Consider the following 17896-nt stretch of genomic DNA (forward strand, 5'->3'; position numbering starts at 1 on the left):
AGGCCTTCACCCCAGCTAGCCTTTCAACCAGTGGTGGCCAACATCCAGGGCCAACTTCTCTTTACTTCAAAGGGAGCTTCCTTCTCCCTGGAGGCTGAAATGTATGAATAAATTCATAATGAGGGTAATGCAAACCTTAAAGGACCAGGGAAGGTTATATAATAAGCAAACTGTCTCTTTTATTATGAGCCATGGGTTAGGAGTCACAGTAGCACCACTGATTCAAAGATTCTTGTGCTTCATGGCTACTCCCCTGAATTTTATAGCTGTGTCCTTTTAAAGTGTTACCACATGTGGTGGATTCAAGGGGTTGAGTAGCTTTCCAACACAGGATCATTTGGATACTGGGGGTGGGGTGTGCATATGCACATGTGGAAATTTTGGTTTGTTTTAAAGTATTAGTTTCTGGGAGATGTCTCAAAGTGAGCTTGACTTGTGACATACCGCAGCATCCCTGGCCTCTATCCACTAGATGCCAGTAGCAATAACACTCACTCCTGCCCCCTGTTGTGACAACCACACTCGACATTGCCAAATGTCCCCTTCAGTGTCCAACTGCCTTATCTGGGAAATGCTGGTGTAGGGACTCATAATCAAACCCACCCCTTTGCTTAGAAAAACATTTTTTTGACCCCATTAAAGTGGCTGAAACTTCTGCAAAGCCTTTCATTTTTTCACCCCATGATTCAAGTTGAGATAAGTATTTTGCCTCAAGAAAGGTAAAGTGAAGAGACTGCTGTTTCTGGGTATCACTCATGACACACACCAAGCTGGAAAGTTAAGAATTTATTGATATACCAAGAGTTAACAAAAAGTTAAGACAAAAACCCTCTGATACCATCTGCTAATGACTCTCCCCTACAAAATAAATTAACATCCGTCTAAAAAGATCAGCAACCTATTGCTAGTGTTAGTTTTCAAAAACAAAACAAAACAAAACTAGAAAATCCACAGAACCTTTAGATGTATGTGAGCAAAGATCTGGTCCTCTAGGTACGATCTTCCTCTCCTCCCACCCTTTCCCCCCTAAACCGCTGTGAGTTTCCTGGGGGAAGTTTTTCCTTTTAACTAGTTGGTCCGACTGAATATGGGGGCTGGGCTGCTGTACTGTTTCAACAAAGATCTTAAGTTTCCCAAGGCAATAACATATCCACTTTTGTTCTCTTTAAAAAAAAGCAAACAAACACCCATAGTTTAAAGTAATTAGAAGTGGCATACATGAATGATGGGGCTTTGTTTTTTTTTAAATTAAAAAACACAAATCAAGCTAGTGATTGGCAATGGTCCAAAACTCTGGTCCTCCCCCAAAGTTCTCTCCTAATAAAACCTCTAGGCCTAGAGCCCTCTTAGTCAGGTCAGAATGTTTGAGTGTAACCCCAAACAAGGGACACTCTTTTTGGTATGAAAAATATATATATAAAAATATGCCAAATCCCCTATAGAAGACAAGACTGGCCACTCTTCCTATCCAATACGGAAGCAAACTGACAAAACAGGATTAAAACAACACTCAATATACATTGTGATGCAGTTCAGCATAGGAAACCCTGCAGGATAAAGAAATCAGTTAAATGTGTGACCAATGCTTAGCCACACACACACACACACACAGCAGTAGCAAATGGAAAAGTACTGCTTTTATTTATCGGTAAACATGACAACCAACTCTAAGCATCTAACTCTTCAGCGAAGGCTGTCACGCCTGCACGTGTGTATACACACACTCACACTTAAGAGACATGAACCGCTTGGGCTCACAAGCACCAAGAAAAAACATGCAACACAGCAAGAAGGCAAAGTGGCTGGGAGTAAGATGTTTGCAGATTCAAACTTTGGGATTGAAGTAGCTGGTAAACAGAAAGGCACCCAGTTGGGGTTTGAAGACCTGGCGGCTGGAACTGTATGGTTAGTCCAGAACAGGGGTACCCTGAAGGTGTGAAGGGGAGAGCCGCTGCTGGCCTGGCTCTGCAGCCTCTAAGGCAGCACAACTTGAAGGTTATGAGCTCCTCTGATGGGGAGGCAGCCCGAGAGTCCCTTTAGTCACACCCAGGGGCATCCGGGGACAGGAATGAGGCTGGTGCCAGGGGACCAGTGTGCTGGCACCCCTTTCTTCCAGACAGGGCAGTGCACTGGCATCTCTCCATCTCCTGCTGGGGTAGTGGAGGGAGCATTCTTCCCCTTTATGGCCCACTTTCCAGTTTTAGCCTGGCTGTCTGGGACCCCCAGCCCTTGGGTCTGCCCAAGTGGGCACCATTCCAATTGCAGATAGCATGGCTATCACACACGAGTCGGAAACTGCATCTGGACACCCCTCAACCAGGTCTTGGATGTGGATCTGTCCCCAAAGGCACACTGTTGAAATTGATTTGGCTACACAAAAGCCGTATCTTCCTATTTGGCATGGAGGGTGAGGGACTGGGGGGGCTGGAGTTCTGGGAGGCCTACCCTCAGACACTAGAGCCCACTGTGTCCCCTGCCCTCAGGGTTATGGGAACAACAGAAGACTCTACACCTGCTGGCTGATGTTAACCGGTAATTGAAGCAGAAATAAAGTTCCCTGCATTCCCACTTCTCTTTTTGGCATCAAAGACCAGTGACTCCACTCACTGATGCACCTCTCTGCCCCAAGTCAGTAACAGCAATTCTGTTGTTGGCTGGAATTGCCAAGACTGCTTCTGGACTCAGCCATCTCGGGGGAGGCAGTTGGTCTGGCAGCTCCAGCCTTTCTGGAGACCCTCTGCCAGGTGGACCACTCAGATTTGTCCCACTTCCCAAATGGTACGGAGAAACAGCTGCTCAGCTGGGAAAGAGAATATGGAACCCCCAGAGGTGCAGGGGTGGGGGGGATTGTCAGGGGAGGTAGGTGGGAAGTGCAGGAAGCCAGCCAAGGGGAAGGGAAGCAAGACTACCAGCAACTGCCCACATGGCCCAGTTTGCGGGGCCACGATTAGGACTAAGGCAGTCCTTGCACCGGGTGGCAGAAAGGAGGGCAGTGGAAGTATGCCCTTCTCCTTCTGTCCCCCGAGCTTGGGAGGTTTGGGCGAACAGCTCTGGGACCAGCCCCCTCCCTGCCCGTGTTGGACTCTGGGTCAACATGTGGGGGCTGCAGCTGTTAATCTGAATCAGGGTGAGACGGCACCCACACCTACCTCTCTAGGGTTCCTGATTCCAACTGCCATGCCTGATGGCTAACGTTAAGGCCACAAGCCCTCAGCCGTCTGAGGTGAGAGCAGACAGGGAGGTGAACAGTGTCCTCACCCTTGCCGGCTCAGGCGGTGCTCTGAGTCGGGGGTTCTGACCAGCATGCCCCCTTCCCCGCTCCTCCCACAACCTGAGCAGAGTACTCCCAGGAGTGGCACCCCCCAGGCCTTACCTCCCCCGAGCCTTAAGCAACCCTCTCTTCCAGCCACTGGCAAGAACCACCAAGCTGGACCTGGAGAAGACCCCTCCTCTTAACACCAGTGCCCGGGGGAGACGGGGAGGCAAGCTGACCACTGCTGTCATCACAAACCACGAAGGCAGTTCAAATAGTGAACGTGGTCGGGCTTAAGAAACACAGGACGCTCTTGGGAACATTTCACCGAGCCCCAGGCGGCCACCCAGACTTCCTGAGGCAAATGGGGAGCAATGCAAAGGCCCAGAGGTAGGAACAAGGGTGAAGGCTAGGCGGCAAGGCATCACGGTGCCTCCCCTGTTCAAGTCACAGGGAAGGCTGGGCCCAGGGGAACTCCCACCCAAGTCTGCCCCTGAAGGCCACTGGCCCCTGGAGAGGACTTGGGATGCAAGCCACGTGTCAAAGCATAGCCAGAGGCCAGAGAAGGGCAGGGGAGCCAGGGCAGCCAGGCTGCGTCAGTAATGTCTCAGGTTGAAGAAGCCCACACTGGTGGGAGACTCCTTCACCGTAACGGTGATGAGGTTGGCGGTGACATCGGTGACGAAGACGTGCTCGATGAGGCTGCGGGTGGGTTTCCAGTCCTGGCTGGTCTGGACGGACACGGAGAGGTTCTGCCCGGCGCTGGGCAGGGAGGCCGAGTCAGGGTCTGAGTCGGAGCTGCTGTTCTCCTCACCGGTACTCATCTCAGAGAGTGCAGCTGTCTTCCGCGCTTCTCCTGACGTCGGGTGGCCCTCCTGCCCGGGGGCCGTGCTGCCCTTCCCACAGTCCCTCTTGCCTGCAGGGGTGGGCATGGCGGCCGCTCTGGAGACCAGCTTTTCACCCTTGCTGACATCGGTGGGCAGGCCGGTCCCACTTCCTGCAGTGGGGCCGCCCCCAGCACCCTTCCCAGTGGCTGGGTTGGTGGCAGGAACGCCCTTGGTGGCTGGGGCGTGGCGGACGACCATGCCCCCTGCTGGCGTGCCATTCTTGACACTCTGTAAGTCCAAGACCTGGAGGCTTAGTTCCTGGGGGGGTGCAGGCTGGGGGCCCAGGCACCCAGCAAGGACCTTGTTGCCACTGTGGACGTGCGGGGGCCCTCCTGTGCTCCCTATTTTCTGCTCTACAGCTCCACTCGGGGTCTTTGGGACTTTGTTTCCTGGGGGGCTTATCCCCAGCTCCCCCTTCTGCGTCCTCATCTTGAGGTCCAGCCCGAGGCTGCACTTGCCGGTCGCTGGGGCCCTGAGGGCCAGTCTGCCGGCAGCCTGGGCCTGGCTCTGGCTCATCCGGTTCATGTAGTGCACGATGGAGCTCTGCCAGCTGATGCCCCCACGGCTGGGGCTGCCGGCCATGCCCTTCATCAGGCTGGCCAAGTTCTCCGGGGTGGCCATGGCACTGGGGCCACCACAAGCCTCCTTGGCATGGGCCTTCAGGGCCGCCAGGCCGGCCACAGGGGCGCTGAGTGGAGGGGGCAGCTTGCCTGAGGGTGCCCCCAGGTCCTTCCGGGCCGTCTTTAGTACCTTGGCCAGGCTCACGGGCCTCCGGGCTGCCTTCTGCTCCGGGGGCAGGGGCTTGCGGCCCCGCTTCTTCCGGATGGGGTCCTTCAGTTCAGGCTTGGCTACCAGGATCTGGGCCTTCTTTTGAGGCACCGGGTGAGTCTCGCGGCCCCGTGGGCCCCTCTTGGCATCTAGGTCACTGTCCTCCTCTTCCTCTGAGGAGGAAGAGGAGGACGTGGAGGAAGAGGAAGAGCTGCTGGATTTAGATTTGGAAGGGGCGTCAGATTCCTGCAACAACAAAGGATGAGGTGTCACTTCTAAAGCCTGGTCTCCAGGGGCATTCACTGGACACCTTGGAGCCAGCCCCTCCTGCAGCTTCCAGACCAGAGAGGCGGCCAGGAGGGAGCGATCTCACAGTCTGGTTCTGATGTCCTAAGCAGCGCAGTTAGAAGTGAAAGAGAACAAAGAAAAACAGGTGGCTCACAAAGAGAAGCCTGAGTGATGGACAGAAACATTCGCAGGCTGACACTGGGCCCTGCGCCTTCCAGGGGCCTGTGAGAAGCTCCCGGCCCTTGGCAGACACCTGGCACAGGGAAATTCAGAACAGCACAATTCACGTGTCTCAGAGGGGCAGGGTGGAGTGAAGCAGTGTGTGCAAGGGCTCTGCGACCAGGATATCTTGCTTCAATCTCTCCATTTCCAAAGATGATCCCTTCAGATCCTTCCAGCACACAGGAAAACCAACCACTGCCCTCCACATCCTCGGGGTGTCATCCCAGACACTAATTTGGAACACTTTCCTGGTTCTCAGGTCCCTGTGTAAAGGGGTACTTTAGGGAGACTGAGCCAACACCTGCTCTTGGCCACAAAGCTCTTCTGCCCCAAACTGGGGATGTTGGAATCAAGCCCAAGGAGTCTGGAGTCTCCTTGCCTGGCCAGCTCCCCACCTTGCTGCCGCTTCTCAAGCCAACGTGTGCGTTCAGGCCTGGAGGGCAGCGTCTTCAAGAGAGAAATCAAAGACACGTCTGATCTTGCAGCTGTGCCATGGAGCCCAGGCATGTGTGCACCTACCTGGCACGCCTATGAGCACCTACTGTATACATGTGTCCTGTTTTTTGTTCCTTGTAAGCCACTGGAGGTGAGAAAGTAGCACAGAGTGGACCTCACCAGAGTAAGAAACCAGCTGGGGTGGGGGTGGTGCTCGGCCACCCCAGAGGGACAGGGCAGGAGGCAGAGAATTGAGGTTCACTGTTGCCCCCTGCTGGCAGAGCCTCAGAGTGGCAGTCCAGGGGGAAGCAGAGCCAAAGTCTTCTGAGCAAGGGAAAGACTTGCCTGGAGATGCCAGCTGGCCTCCTTCCCCCAAGCCTGCAACCCTCCTGCCACCACTTTTCACTGGGCCGGCAGAGAGCCAGCACTTGGGGGTAAGCCGCCAAATCCAGGGCAGTAGCCACCCACCTTGAGCTTGGAGTGTCGGCTGCAGGAGGACATCACGGTGTGCTTCCTCGGCCTGCCCCTGGGCCGCTTGCCTCTCTTCCGGTTCTGCACCTCCTTCTCGTGTTCCCTGAAGACAATCAGCAATCAGAGTCACAGACTTTTCCTTCGGCTATCCTGGAACCCTATGGCTTCAAATCCCCCCAGGTAGCTTATCACCAGTTTCCCTGCAAAAACATACCCTGTTAATGAACAGATCCAAGGCAGAAGTGCAGATCCCTTTCATTTACGTTTCAGTAAAGACAAGTCAAGAAATTCAAGCAAAGCTGGGAAAGGAATTATTCCCAGTTTTCTCTGATTCCTCTTAAAACAACTTTGTGCAAATCTGCAGGGAGATAGTACAGCAGAAATTCTATACTACCACTAGAAGGAGGCTTCATGGTCACATGGTCCAACTTTCTCAGTCCAAACAAGAGAGTCCAGGGCCAGGGAGTGAGGACCACTGCCCTCCACTCTCCACCTCTCTACATCCTGCATAAAATCTCAGTCATGGGAGCACTGGGGTAACCAAGGGGTCTTCTTCCCCACGGTCTTACCCAGAGCCAGTGCTCCCAGCATATATTTCTTTCCCTGTTTCCTTTTTCTGGTTCTTTCTGTTCCTAGACTCTGTTCTGATGGAAGTACTGGCGGTATCTGACTGCATGGTGGCTGGGGCTCAAGGCAGGACAGTGTTAACTAGCTCCATGACTCAGGGTCAGAGGGCCAAAAGAGCCGCCCCCACCCACCACCCCGAAAGCATGTATTCCAGGCTACCCCAGGGGGAGAGGCTCTATCTGAAGTATTTTCCTGGTAATTAAAATGGGCAAACATCATCTCATAGGCACCTGTAAGGTGATCTCTTAGAGCAGCCCCAGCCTGTCTCCTAAAAGGACAGGAGCACTCATGGGTCTCTGCTGACACATTAACCTGTACCCATGGGCCCAGAATATGGACTTCCCCTGACAGTCAAAGACCACATCCCCACACCAAGCAAATAACCACCAGTTCTTAGATCGGAGGGGAATCTCTGGGGGTGAAAAGAACAAGGCAGAGCACCCACCTCCCAGTTTTATCACCCCTGTGATGTAAACCAGAGTACCCCATGGTTCTTTTAAACTCTTGCATCTATCTCTGTGACATCTGCTAACCTCAGTTCTTGCCTGTTGTACTGTAAGTAAAAGTGAAGTGAAGGACACACACTCTCTGGACAATCAGGACACTTACAGAAAAAGGTACCAGCTCCCACCCCTTGGGACCTACAGCACTTGAGTTATGAATTAAATAGCAGACAGCAAGCCTGCTGGTAAGTTTTTTCAAAGGTATCGAGGCAAGCATATGCTCATTGTCTTCTCTCTCAACCCATACTGAAATCTCTTACTTTCCCCCTCATTCCATGGCCCGTTTGAGAAGACCTACAACGTCTTGCTAGAGCAAAAAAATGGCGGCCATAGGTTGAACCAACAGAGAACAGCTGGCTGGATCGACCCCATCTGAGAAAGCTTTTGGGCACTTAATTTATCAACCTCTACCAACAGGGCAAGGGGTTTCCCTGGTGGCTCAGTGGTAAAGAATCCGTCTGCTAACGCAGGAGATTCAGGTTCACTTCCTGGGTCAGAAAGATCCCCTGGAGAAGGAAATGGCAACTTGCTCCAGTATTCTTGCCTAGGAAATCCCACTAACAGAGAAGCCTGGTGGACTACAGTCCATGGGGTCGCAGAAGAGTCAGACACGACTTAGTGACTAAACAGCAGCAACCAACAGGGCAGTTCCCACACCTTACCCCCACCAGTCTGCTCTGGGATTCCCTGGAACCTTATGCCATCACAAGTCACTCACCACACTTTCCCCTGTATTTCAAAGAGGCTTCTCTTAACCCAAGTCTCCTGCCTAAAAATAGATATGACATCTTGAATTACAGCAGCAAATTCAGCCCCTGAGACTGCTGAGGGGGGCCCCCATGGTGCTCACTTGGGACCAGCTGTTTTGCAGCACGGGAAAAAAATAAACGTGCTGCTCCTGGCCCAGACACACCACGGGAGGCATAACTTTCTGCTGTGTGTTCCTGTTCCCTCTGTGAGCCTTCTTTTGCTCAATCCACGCATGAGGACTGGGAGGCCAGGTCTGCATTTTTTAGGGCAAACCTGCCACCCTGGTTTTTATTAATGCTGTTTGCAAGCTAGTCAACAGCAAAGGCCAAGAAGAAAAGCCAGAACTTTTCACAAAGGATGTCCAAGAAGGTTCATTTTGGCAAGTCTGTCACAAAGACCAAAAGCAGCACTTACTCAGGGATTCCCAAGATCTGGACACAGTGCTGGCTCTCCGAGGGAAGGGAGGGAGAAGACGACTCACCTGGGACTTCAAACTACAGCCCAAGCCCAGGAACTCTGGAGGGCCAGCACTGCCCTGAATGACTGTGTGACAGGCCAGCGTCCCCCCAACTGGCTTCCCCCTCCCACAGGTTGGTTAACTTTCTCACTTCTTCTGGAAGGCCAAGAGCAGCCTCGGGTCCAGGATATTTTCCTCTGGCTCCCAGCTGTTGTGTCTGGAAAAGCAAAGAACAGGACATCTTAAAGTTCTAGGCAGCGACCAGCCACTTCCGAAACCAGCCCAAGTGGGGGTTGCCCCACTATTCCCTGATGCCTGCTGGCAGCCAGGGAAGTGGGGTACTGGGGACTGTTCCCCACGGTCTCACCCACATCCAGGATGAACTCCCGGGACACTCAGTTCTGAAGCCAACACCTTGTCCTCAAACTCAAAGGGAAACCATTGCCTCCACCCCCAATTAACACCCGGCCTCAGGAGGACTCTACAGCCTCCCACAGGAAGAAAACAAATCGCAATAAAATGGAAAGTTGCAGAAAGGGAAGACCCCAAACTCTGGCCCGGAGCCAGGGAGGGAAGGGAAGGCTCCCTACAGGATGCTGAGAGGGGGACGCTTAGGGGCACAGAAACGCAGCCCAAAGATTAAGAACAATGTTGCTGGCATCCAGGCCAACACCGGCCGGGGCACCCAGTGGGGAAAGCAAAGAAAGAAAAGTGCGGTCCGGGAAGAAGGGGGAACCGGGTCTGCGCGAATCGCCTGTAAATAGAGCCCCTTCCGGGATGCCAAGTTCCCTCCCTTCCATTAAGAGGGGAAAGGAAAAAAAAAAAAAAAAGGAGCCCTACATCCATGAATAGAAAGCTCAGGTTACAGCCGGGGAAAATACGGACTAGAGGAGGGGGGCTGGAGTCCCGCGGGGACGGTTGAGGCGGGCGGGGGCGTATGCAACAAATGGGCGCGGGAGGAACGAGCGGCGCCGGAGGGGCGCGGGCCGGGCGTGGGGAGAGGCGGCCCGGGAGCCCGGAGCGGAGCTGGGAGGGCCGGAGGGGCTTCCGGGGAGGCCGCCCAGCCCCGCGCCCCGCGGGCTTGTAAACAAAGGGCACCCCGCGCACGCTGGGCGTCCCCTAACCGCCAAACTCGAGGAGCCCGCGGAGCCCCCCGCAAACTTCCCGCCGGGCGCGCGGACGCCCCCCGACGGCGCGGGCGAGGAACCCACACCGCTCTCCCACCACACACCGAGGTGGCGCGGGCGGGAAGACGGGCACCGCATTGTTGGGGACTCACTTGGAGGACCAGCCGCGCCACTTGACCAGGTACTCCAGCTTGCCCTGCAGGGAGAGAAGAGGCGCGTGAGCCGGGGTGGGCGGGCACGGGCGGGCGCAGGCCGGGCCGCACGCACCTTGCGGAGCCGCTTGCTCAAGATGCATTCGGCGGCGAAGACCTGCTCGCCCACGCTGCTCAGCTCCTCCATGCTGCCGCGCGCCCCGCCCCGACCGCGGCGCCTGCCGCTCCCCGCACAGCCAGAGCTGCCGCGCGCCCTGCCGGCCTCACACAAAGCACCGCCCCCGCCCCGCGCAGGCCCGCCCCGCGCACGCGCACCGCCACCGCACCCCTCGCGCCCCAGCCCGCCACCCGCCCCCGCGGGCCGCCCTGTTCCGGAGCGGGCCAATGAGCGCGTGGGGGCGGTGCCAGGAGGCGGGGCGCGCATTGTTCACCGCGGGCTCGGCTTCGCGCCCGGGGCGGGGGTCCCGCGCGCGCTTGGTCTTGCTGGGTTGGGGGCACGGGTGGCGCCGGGGGTCCACTAAGCTGGGGCAGGTCCCTAGCGAGGAAGAAGGAAGCGCCTCCCTTCTTCTGACCTGGCGATCACCGGCCAAGTCCCGCTTGGTCTGCGGGGCTCGCCCGGCCTCCGCCGAACTTCGTTTTCCGGGCAAAAAGCCATTGTTCTGGCCCGAATGGGGGGAAGTTGGGATGCGGCGAAGGCGGCTGCTTCCTGCCCCTGCCCCCGAGGGGCGCTGCTTGGAGCGCGGAGGGCCCAGGTGCCCTCAGTATTTTTGAACTTGGTCTCGAGCGGTCGGACTGTTTTGCGCGGGAGCGAAACGGGCTGGAAGAGGGTGGGGAAGGAATGGGAGACAAAATACGAGGGGAAGAGGTGAGCAGCAAAAACGGAGCAGCCCAACTTTTCCCCCCAAAGGCAGAGAGGAAAATGAATCAGCTGAAAACGAACGGCTCTTCCTTCTTACTTTGTTAAAAGTGGCACTCAACCCCCAAGTTTTAGGGCGCACGTAGCGGGAAAGCAACTGCACCTTTTAAATATTTTGTTGCATAATTTTAAGAAAATGAACGTGGCGGGGAAGGGATCGAAATTTGAGGAGATGGCTCTAACCTAGGACTAAGTCATTAATGGGCCCGCTAGGATTTGGCAGTGGATATCCGTTGGACCAGTTGCATGCGGCAGAGAGCAGACTGGACCGCGTTTAGAGTTAGGGGTGCCCTGGAGTCCTGAAGGGCCATCTTCGGCAATGACCCTTTTGTGCTGTTGAGAACAGTGTTCCATGAACAACTTTCCTGTTAAATCATTTAGCTGTTGAATCAGAGCAAGTCAAATGAGTAATAAAGGTAGCGTTATTAAAGTTAATAAAGTAATACGTTAGTGCTAACTTTTTTCACATCAGTACAATTTAACACAAAATTCATTTTCTGGTTTTGCTTTTCCCTTGGGCACAGCTGCAAAGTACTCTCTGTGTTGAGCAAATCGAAAAGTCGTTTCTTGTTGCAATAGACTGTCAATGTAATTTTAATCATTAAAACCATATTTATAAAAGATTCTGCAGGAGAAGTGTGCTTTTGTTGCTGTTTTAACGGGAAAGGCCTACTGTAGAAAATTTGGAACTGCAGAAGCCCATCTTTCAGTTTTTGGCATGTTCTTCAGTTTATTTGGTTAAGTAGGTTACAGTCCTTTGATAATCCTGGAGGGAACTTGGGTAACATTTGCAAACTCAGATATTGTTTGCAAAGGAGGTGGGGAAGAGGAAGATTGGAGGGGGATTTGATTGCTTACTTTGGAGGAGCTGCAGCCTGGAACCCCTCTTTTGGGGTAAAACCTGCACTCCTGGGATAAAGAGAGCTGTGTACAATTTCTAGCTCCTTTTGTATCCTCATCTTCTGGAGCCAGGCAGTAAATTGTGGGGCTGATGCCAAAGGTGTATTTATTGTAATCCAACAAATAGCTGGATCAGTTTCAACTCACCATTCTTTGCAGAATTCATCTTGGGTGTGAGGTTTTTGTCCTGGAAGTTTCCATTTCCCTCTTGATGATATATGGTATCCTGGGATACTTGCTTTTTTTTTTTTAAAGAAAACTTAAGAGAATTCTTTCTTCCTCTGAGAAATAAATTTGTCTAGAATTCGACCCCAACTTACTGGGGAAAAAGAAAAAATCGATTTCCTGGAAGATTTAATACATATATCGTCTATCCAACTGGGACCACCCAGTTTGGGTCAAATAATGTTTAGGTGATTTACTGGGAGAAACAAATATGACAGATTTAAATAGAATTAAATTCTCAGATAAATAGGGTGAGATATGATCCAAAATTTGTGAAGTGTTCCTTAAAAACAAAACTGGAAGTTGGCAGAATCAAGGAATGATTCCCGCTAATCCAGTTGTGTCAAAACATGGGTTTGGGCTAAAGCTGATTCTGTTTTCACTGTCACATTTAAGAATTATTAAGACAAATTAGAGCTAATTATTTTCTTGTTCATTCAACGAATGGTTCCCCAGCATTTGCTGTCATCTAGACATGACTGGATATAGTATAGCGTCTGTAACAGTGCTGTCTAGTAGAACTTTCAGAGAGCATGGAAATGTTGGAAATGCCTTATGTTCGTGTGCTTCAGTGTGTTAGTCACCAGCCATCTGTGGCTAGTGAACACTTGAAATGTGCTGCTGAGGAATTACATTTTAATTTTTTTTTTTTTTTAGCCACACCTCATGGCACATGGGATCTTAGTTCCATGAACAGGGCTTGAACCCGAGCCCACTACATTGAAAGTGTGGCGTCTTAACTGCTGGACTGCCAAGGAAGTCCCTTTATTTTATTTTAAATAACTTAAATTTAAATAGCCACGCATAAACTAGTGGTTAGGGCTTCCCTGGTGGCTTAGATGGTAAAGAGTCTGCCTGCAATTTGGGAGACCTGGGTTTGATTCCTGGGTTGGGAAGATCCTCTGGAGGAGGGCATGGCAACCCACTCTAGTAGTATTCTTGCCTGGAGAATCCCCATGGACAGAGGAGCCTGATGGGCTACAGTTCATGGGGTCGCAAAGAGTTGGACACGACTGAATGACTAAGCACAGCACAGCACAGCTAGTGGTTCAGTATTGGGCAGTATACATCCTTAGGAATGCAAGGACTATAAACATATTTTCTAAGAAAGTAATGTACTTACTTAATCCTGGAACATAAATAACTTATCTACATTCCCATTTATGCTTTACTGTCTAAGAATGTTTGAAACACATACAAAAAAGATTTAACAATACAGACATACAGGTAAACATACATACTCCCTTTAATGCCATTTTTTTTAATGCAAGTGACAGTGTCAATGAAAAATATGAACTAATTAATGTCGGAAATACCACTAAGAAAAGTTACATATTTTCATGCTGCCCTTATGGATCTGAAAGCAAAGATACCGAGGCACGAAGTGAATGACGGACGTGACAGTATTATTCTCAAGTTGATGGAAAAGTCAGGAATTGAGATGAAGCAAGTACCCTTGATCTGTCAGCTTTGGCAGTTAAAACTAAATAACACTGGCAACATCTTACAAAGGAATTCCCAGGTGGCTCAGTCGGTAAAGTATCAGACTGCAAAGGAGGAGACCCTGGTTCAATCCCTGGGTCTGTAAGATCCCCTGGAGAAGGAAATGTCAACCCACTCCAGTATTCTTGCCTGGGAAATCTCATGGACAGGGAGCCTGGCGGGCTACAGTTCGTGGGATTCCCAGAGTAGGATGCAACTTGGTGACTAAACCATCAACCATCTATGGTGAAGAATCTGCCTGCCAACAGGAGACACAAGAGACGCAGGTTCAATCCCTGGGTTGGGATTGAAGGAAGGAAGTGGCAACCCACTTATTCTTGCCTGAGAAATCTCACGGACAGAGGACCCTGGCGGGCTACAGTCCATGGGGTTGTAAAAAAGTCAGACACTCTTGTTGGCTGAACAAGATCAATGTCTTACAAAACAGTTTTGGGACAGCTCTTAGTTTTTCTACAAATACTGTCTCGTTATTGTAATCAGAGTTGACTGAAAGGAGTAAGTAACACCATCCACACCAGATACATGCTCAATGGTCTGCATGGGAGAAACTCAGGATATATATAATACATTGCACGATCTTGAATTGTCCCCCAACCAGGTCCCCTCACATTTGCAAGACGGAAGTAACTTACAGGCGAGCTGTGTTATGTGATGCTGATTCTGTATATGCAGTGGATAAATATTATACGTACGTGACACACAGTGTTTATGTATCAGAACTCAAGTTAAAATAAGCACAGTTAGGGCCCTTGCAGAAGTTCTCAAGCTTTCAGTTTGCCTAAGAATCCCCTGGGCAAACCATGCAAATATTGACCTTTGGGCCCCACCCCCAGAGATCCTGACCCTGGAGATCCCAGAGGCCTACTACAGCTCACAGTGCTTAGAACACTTCTTACAAAGGGCAGCCTGTCCCAGCCCACATTTTACAGGAGAAGGAATCCTAAATTGCTTCAGGTCATGCGGCCGTGAAGCCCATTCCTGCCATTTCCTACACACGCCTGTTGGGGGCGGGCAGGCCACATCTGGAAGTGGAGAGGCAGCTGGGCACGTAGTAGGCCCTCCAGGGCTGAAGCTTTTCAAGCACCTGGGACCCGCCCCAGGCCACCTAACCTATTGCATGGCCCCTAAACAGGAGCACAGACTGGACTCACCTGGATCCTGGGGCCTGGGGAGGTTAAGGAACACTGTTGTAGGAGGGAGGAAACAGCAATTAACCAATCCTTCATGATTGTACTTTGGAGACCAGACCGCAACCCTCTGTGAGAGACCTCCCTTGTATGTGGATTTTGTTTTTAAAGACTGTCATTTATTAATTCTGCACTCATATAAGTGCATGATTCTAATTTCTTACAGCTAATGCAGTGAGAACATCTTTATTTTTTGAAACTGAAGTACAGTTGATTTTCAATGTTGTGTTAGCTTCTAGCTAAGCGATTCAGTTATGCATGTGTGTCTCTGTGTATGTATATATTTTCTTTTTCAGATTCTTTTCCATTATAATTTATTACAAGGTATTGAATATAGTGTCCTGTGCTATACAGTAGAACCTTGTTATTTATTTTATTTCTTAAAAAAATTTTGTAGCTGTGGTGGGTCTTTGTTGCTGCACGGGTTTTCTCTAGTTTCGAAGAGCCGGGGCTCCTCTCTGGTTGCAGTGCATGTGCTTCTTGTTGCAGGGACTTCTGTTGTTGAGGAGCACAGGCTTCAGTAGCGGTGGCACACAGGCTTGGTTGCCCTGAGGCATGTGGGATCTTCCCAGATCAGGGATGGAACCAGCGTCTGTTGTATTGCAAGGCAGATTCTTAATTACTGGACCACCAAGGAAGCCCCTATCTATATTATATATAATAGTTTGTATCTGCTAATTTCAAACTCCTAGTTTATCCCTGCCCCCTCTTTCCCCTTTGGTAACCGTAAGTTTGTTTTCTATGTCTGTGAGTCTCTTTCTGTTTTGTAAATAAGTTTGTTTATATCATTTTCTTTTTAGATTTTCCATATAAGTGATATCATATGATATTTGTTTTTCTCTATATGACTTGACTTCGCTTAGTATGATAATCTCTAGGTTCATCCATGTTGCTGCAAATGACATTATTTAATTCATTTTTATGGCTGAGTAGTATTCCATTGTGTATATGTATCACATCTTCTTTATCCATTCATCTGTCGATGGGCATTGAGGTTGCTTCCATGTCCTGGTATTGTAAATGGTGCTGCTGTGAACCCTGGAGTATATGTATCTTTTTGAGTTAGAGTTTTCTCTGGATATGAGATTTTTCTCTAGGAGTGGGATTGCTGGATCATATGGTAACTCTATCTGTAGTTTTTTTTAATGAAACTTCATAGTGTTTTCCATTGTGGCTGCACCAATTTACATTGCCACCAACAGTGTGGGAGGGTCCCCTTTTCTCTATACCCTTTGTAGCATTTATTATTTGTAGACTTTTTGAGGATGGCCATTGTGACTGGTTGAACATCTCTATCTTTGCTTGTGCAAGATGCTAGCACATCTCTGGGATGGCATGCCTAGATGCTGTACTGAAGGACAATGAGTCTACATGTTTTTTGTTGCCTATTGCCAAAGTGTGCCCCAAGGGCCTGCACTGATTTACACTTCCACCCCAGGTAGATAGGGTTGCTTCTGTCCCCACATTCTCAACACCTCCAGGAGGTGTAAGTCCGTCTAGGGCATTTCTGAAAGTGTTTAATGTTTAGCTGGTTTCAGTGGCACTCAAACACAAATTAGTCACGTCTGTTGCGCATCCCACATCTGCTTTTTTTCAAGATCTTTGCCTGGTACAGGATTGTTCGAGTGTAAAAAAGGTTTTATGAGTGCAGTTTCCCAGTGTGAAATCCATTATTTTCACAAATTTAACAATAACTTACACATAAAAGTTTTAAATTTTAGTGTGAAGCCCTTACTTAAAAATCAGTAATTAGTTTGGAGATTCAAAGCGGTAAACGAATATACATCATGAGGTTGCTAATTGTTCTCCCTGGATGCTGGAGGTGATCATGAACATCCTCTATACATCCTTTGGGTACCATTGATAAACCCAGGGGTTTCAGGAGTGATGGATCTGAGAATTGGGTTGCAAATCCCCCTCTGAATCAAATGTATGCTCTATTTCACTCCCTTCGTTAGCTGGATTACTTCTTGTCTAAAAGAACCCAAAGAAAGAAATGTTGCTCAGGTCTCACAAGACAAGAGATTTATGTTTCTGTCTTTAATCCTGTTGTTTTGGTGAGAGACTATGAAGATAAGTTCAAAGGACACACAGTTTTCATTTTATTTTAAAATTTTTAGTATAAAGTGTTTATTTATTTACCTGACTGCACTGAGTCTTAGTTGCAGCATGTGGGACCTAGTTCCCTGACCAGGAATTGAACCCAGGTCCCCTGCATTGGGAGCCTGGAGTCTTAGCCATTGGACCACCATGGAAGTCCCCAGGACGCGACTTTTTTACAAAAGCCATTTCCTGCTTCTTGTTGGCAAAAATCTCAATGATAATCAGAGGAATTGCATTTGGAGACTAGGAATGGTAAACCAGAACGCACGGAGAAAATTCCACATTGCAGGTGAGCACGGGGTGCCCAGAGGATGAGGGAATATCCAGTTTGATGTGTCCAAGGCTGATCTTCTGCTTTTGCTGGGCAGCATCTTGCCAGGTCCCCAGCCTCCAGCTGTGTTCCTCCACCACTGTGGACCGTCATGGCTGTCGACTCAGCAAGGAGAGTGAGACATGCCCTGCTGCCAGAAGGTTCAGAGTGTGTGTGTGTGTGCATGCTCAGTCATGTCTGACTCTTTGCAAGCCTCTGGACTAGACAGCCTGCCAGGATCCTCTGTCCATGGGATTCTCCAGGCAAGAATATTGGAGTGGGTTGCCATTTCAGACAGATACTGAAAAAGCTCCCTTTCCCTTTCCTGTCCTCAGCAGTATGATTCTTCACTCTGGAAGCAACAAATGCTACCGCTTCCTAGGTTTTCTTCCAGGGGTACCTGAACCAGCAAGGATGTGTGGAGCATTTCCTCTTGCCCCAAGGTCCCACTGGTTTCTTTTGATCACACAGATGGTAGTGCACTAAGGCTGTTCTGCATGCTGCTTTTTTTTTTTTTTCCCTCTTAGCTGTATGGCTTGAAGGTTATAGGCCCCATCAAGTGGATAGATCTACCTGGCTCCTTTGAGTCTCTTCATGATATTCCGTAGTTGGATGTATTGTTGATATAACTAGATCCCGATTCACAGATGCTGAGTTGTCCCTGTGTTTAGCTCTTGCAGCAAAGAGTAGCATTTGTTTAAAGAACCGAGTTTTTCTGTTTGCTGGACTGTGAGAGGGATGCAGGCCTGCAGCAGAAGTGTCCATGGCGACTGCAGAAACAAAACATGTTGAAACGCTGTTAATTTAATCGC

The 17896-nt window shown here is 50.3% G+C and overlaps 1 protein-coding gene and 1 long non-coding RNA gene across 5 annotated transcripts in view; one reads left to right on the forward strand and one right to left on the reverse strand.

Annotated features, from left to right (window-relative positions):
• Nucleotides 1-771: 771 nt before the first annotated feature.
• On the reverse strand, nt 772-10228 carry CBX2 (chromobox 2). Of its 3 annotated transcripts, none has more exons than XM_027518159.1 (5): nt 10056-10228; nt 9941-9984; nt 8813-8878; nt 6322-6524; nt 772-5154 (listed from the first exon to the last, which is right to left on the reverse strand). In XM_027518159.1, exons 4-5 carry the CDS (start codon nt 6352-6354, stop codon nt 3850-3852), a joined length of 1338 nt encoding a protein of 445 aa, XP_027373960.1. In that variant the 5' UTR covers nt 6355-6524; nt 8813-8878; nt 9941-9984; nt 10056-10228; the 3' UTR covers nt 772-3849. The 3 variants fall into 3 exon arrangements, with proteins under 3 accessions (XP_027373960.1, XP_027373959.1, XP_027373961.1); XM_027518158.1 differs by having other exon boundaries at nt 6322-6427; nt 10056-10217; XM_027518160.1 differs by having other exon boundaries at nt 6322-6427; nt 8619-8878; nt 10056-10196.
• LOC113877745 overlaps nt 9886-17896 on the forward strand; it is a 126761-nt gene continuing 118750 nt past the window's right edge. For both annotated transcript variants that reach the window (XR_003506802.1, XR_003506803.1), the window contains exon 1: nt 9886-9969. This is a non-coding gene — a long non-coding RNA (uncharacterized LOC113877745). The remainder of the gene's footprint in view (nt 9970-17896) is intronic.

This window comes from Bos indicus x Bos taurus, chromosome 19, assembly GCF_003369695.1.
Source record: "Bos indicus x Bos taurus breed Angus x Brahman F1 hybrid chromosome 19, Bos_hybrid_MaternalHap_v2.0, whole genome shotgun sequence".
NCBI classification, from domain to species: domain Eukaryota; kingdom Metazoa; phylum Chordata; class Mammalia; order Artiodactyla; family Bovidae; genus Bos; species Bos indicus x Bos taurus.